At 41.2% G+C, this 3,201-nt stretch overlaps 1 protein-coding gene across 1 annotated transcript; it reads left to right on the top strand.

Moving 5' to 3' along the window:
- The first annotated feature begins 1,066 nt into the window (after positions 1-1,066).
- LOC148215943 (uncharacterized) lies at positions 1,067-2,343 on the top strand. The gene is made up of 2 exons (XM_088141509.1): positions 1,067-1,969; positions 2,336-2,343. The coding sequence occupies exons 1-2, from the start codon at positions 1,114-1,116 to the stop codon at positions 2,341-2,343; spliced, it is 864 nt and encodes a 287-aa protein (XP_087997635.1). The 5' UTR covers positions 1,067-1,113.
- Positions 2,344-3,201: the final 858 nt, after the last annotated feature.

The following is a 3,201-nucleotide window of genomic DNA, read 5'->3' as shown; positions in this document are numbered from 1 at the left end:
TAAGGGGGTGAATTTTTCTATGGAAGGACTGTGAGCTTTGTTCAGTTTGGTACCCCCAAATTCCTAAGCTCAGAATTATTTGAGATATGCATCTTTTGTGATGGATTCCAGCTACTAGAACTCAAAGGTCCAGCAAAAACAAATAAATGCTGAAAACCTGGTTGCCCACCTTTGCACAAAGACAGTTCTGATTATTCTGGTCTTAGAACCAAACATCGTATTATGTGGGTGCTCCCAAATTATTATCTTTTTTTTTTTCACAGCAGCAACAGTAACTGCAGGCTGCAACAGTATGAACTGAGGTAAGGCCTGGTCACTTCTGCAGAAAGACCCTTCTGGGTCTAATAGCAACTGGATGAGGAAGAGATCTGGAAAGGGACTTCAGGTAGGAGAAAGACTTAGACCCCCTTTCCTGCATGCCAGTTAAAATTCTTTTACAAGAAAGTTAATTATATTAAACATTCCATGTAAGTAGCTCAACTGTAATATATACTTTGGTTGGTTATAATTAAAGGTCAAAGGGGTGTTACAATTAAACTGAGAGCTTGGCAGGGGATTAAATTTCCATTCTGGATTGCCAGACCCTTGTACTTGCTACTTGTAATGGTAGAACTGGAGCTTTTCCTCTGATCAAAGCTTTCTTCCAGTAGAAATAGCTGATCTGTGAGACCAATGTTCTCTGGGACTCAAAATCCTTAGTCCTCATACCCTACTATGACTGAACAGAATTTTTTCATAAAATTAGCAGTTGCACTACAGTAATGGTTTTTCCAAAGGGGAAAAATGCCAAGTGTGGAAGCTGTGTCCTTAACACCTTTAGCTTTTTAAAAGCCATTCTTGCCATTGCCATGGTTATGTATAGAGCATAAAGGACTATACCTATAGCTTCGAAAAAAAGCTTCTCGGGTTTATTCCTGCATATGGTACAGAGGCTCATAGCATACTGAGGAAAAGCAATGTCCCAATTTCTCTCAAAGCACAATGGCCGGGGCGAGTACCTCAACTGGCAGAACAAAGGACATGGGTCAGGGCTCTGTTGTCTCTTTTTGGTGCTGTTCTTTAATCTTTCACTTGCTTTTATTTCATTAGGAAAAACAAAGGGAACCACCAATCATGATGGATAAAGGTTTTGCTCCCTCCCCACGCAGGATCCGAAGGTGCATTCCAATCTTAGGTGCCTCATCTCATTACAGCCGCATCCCGGGATGTTCAGTTTGTTCACCTGGGACTGGGGGTTTAGGGTCTGTTAGCCCTAGCTTGAAAAAGGACTCCTCATTCATGCAGGGCTCCCCCAAACAGAGTCTTTTGGCGAAGGGCAAAGGAATTCCCAGACCTGCTTCCAGGCTTATTCCTCCCAAATCTCCATGGACCCATGACGTTCTGGCATCATGTCCTCTTCCCACCAGATCCCAGTCACTTCAGCAGACAGGAGCCAATGGTTTGGAACCGCAGAAACTCAGCTCCATTTCTTTTACCTTTCATCAAAGCAACAGCAGTCCTCCAACCAGCCGGCGACTCATTTGGCATCCCATGGCAAGAAGAGAATTCCAGAAGATACCCTCAAGAGAGGAAACCCCAGGGAGGTTCAGAAACCAGCCTTTGTCATGTCCACAAACCTTGCCAGAGAGTACAGATGAGTTCATTCCTGATTCACAAACCAACTCCTGCCTTGAAGATGCAATCCAGATTTCAGAGACAGAAACACCAGATTCAGAGAAAAAAATAGGCTTTGATAGCTTTCCATCACACCTTCCTCAGGCACATGCTCAAACCATGGGAAAGGATCCTATGAATTCTATCCTGCCAGAAGCTGTACACAAAGCCCTGGTTTCCATGGACAGAAATGGCATTCCAGGCATTGCACTCCAGGGCTTAGCAGGATCTGTAAAGATACTCCCTTCCTTTCCTCAGGAGTGTCCTGAAGAGCAAGCTGGTGTGGACCACCGTGTTATGGCAAAGTCCCAAAGTGGTAAGTGCTGCTATATATTGTTGTACATATAGGGGATCATTGATAGTAGCCTCTCATTTAATAAATGGCATAACATGGATTGCATGTTCCATGAAACTGTATTCTGGCTGAACATTGTTTTATTATCTGAGACCAGTGGCTCTGCAGAAATATAAAATCAGTTCCAGTTCCCAAACGAGAGTTATCTGTGTCATTAGGTTTTTTTTCCCTCACATTATTCTGTCTATACATAGAACCACCCAGAAAAGGCAACTTGGGGGGTGGGAGTATGCATGTAAAAAAAAAAAGTCAAAGAGGTGGCATGATGGTGATACAGTGGCATCAATGAACTGGTTTTTCTTTTTTTCTTTTTTCTTCATGGAACAGAGGATTAAAGAGTTTAACAGGTAGACAAGACTTAACACAACTATTTTAGTCCCTTGTTTAATAAAATCTGTAATCAAAATTGGCAAGAGTTGCCTTTAAATTTCAGTGGTGCAGTTGGGAGTCCTCCAGGGACCCAAAAACAGGGCTTGGGATACATGAGGCCTCCAGGTTGTTCATCCCTGATTCTCTTCACCAGTTTGGTATTCTTAGATTTCAACTCCTAGAATTTTTAACTAGCATGGCTTTTGGCAGTAGTCTGGGAAAAGCATCTGGAGGACACCTAGTTGAGGACAACTAACATTACAGAAACCTCAGTAGACATGTTAAGTACCAATTATTGGTCTATATGAATCTGTATTCCTTGCTTTGACTATACATTACTCTCTAGAGATCTCTTCTGTCCTGCTAGTAGGACTGGTAGTCTAGAGGCAAGCAACTGATCCAACAAGGATCTACAAGCAGCTTCAAACACTCCCAGATTGAAATTCAAGGGCAGTGCCATCATCTTTATAAAGTAGATACATCTTTAATAGTTTATTGTTTAAAAGATTTGTAACTATCTTCTTTCCAAATATTCAAGAGTCCATGGAAATATAAACCTCTATATAGAAAAGGACAGACAATATAAGAACATAGCATTATAAGAATAGAGAAAACAAGACAAAAGTGATACAAAAAATAAGCATTAAGTAGTGTAGCCTGTAAGTTAGCATTCTCCAACTGTGTGCCCTCCAAATATATTGAACTGCAACTCCCAGAATTTCAGTAAATATAGGAAGGCTATTCAAATTCATATGCAGACCAAACAAAGCAATTAATCACATTGCAGCAAATCAATCATTTAACTACTACACTCACATCAGACT

The sequence above is a fragment of the Python bivittatus genome, unplaced genomic scaffold (assembly GCF_059951505.1).
Source record: "Python bivittatus isolate LINGU-HERP-01145 unplaced genomic scaffold, Pbiv_v1 ctg000330_np1212, whole genome shotgun sequence".
Lineage (NCBI taxonomy): Eukaryota > Metazoa > Chordata > Lepidosauria > Squamata > Pythonidae > Python > Python bivittatus.
This window is presented reverse-complemented; position numbering and strand designations above follow the sequence as displayed.

Coding starts and splice junctions, on each gene's coding strand:
- LOC148215943 (XM_088141509.1), top strand. CDS start 1,114: ATGATGGATAAAGGTTTTGCTCCCTCCCCACGCAGGATCCGAAGGTGC.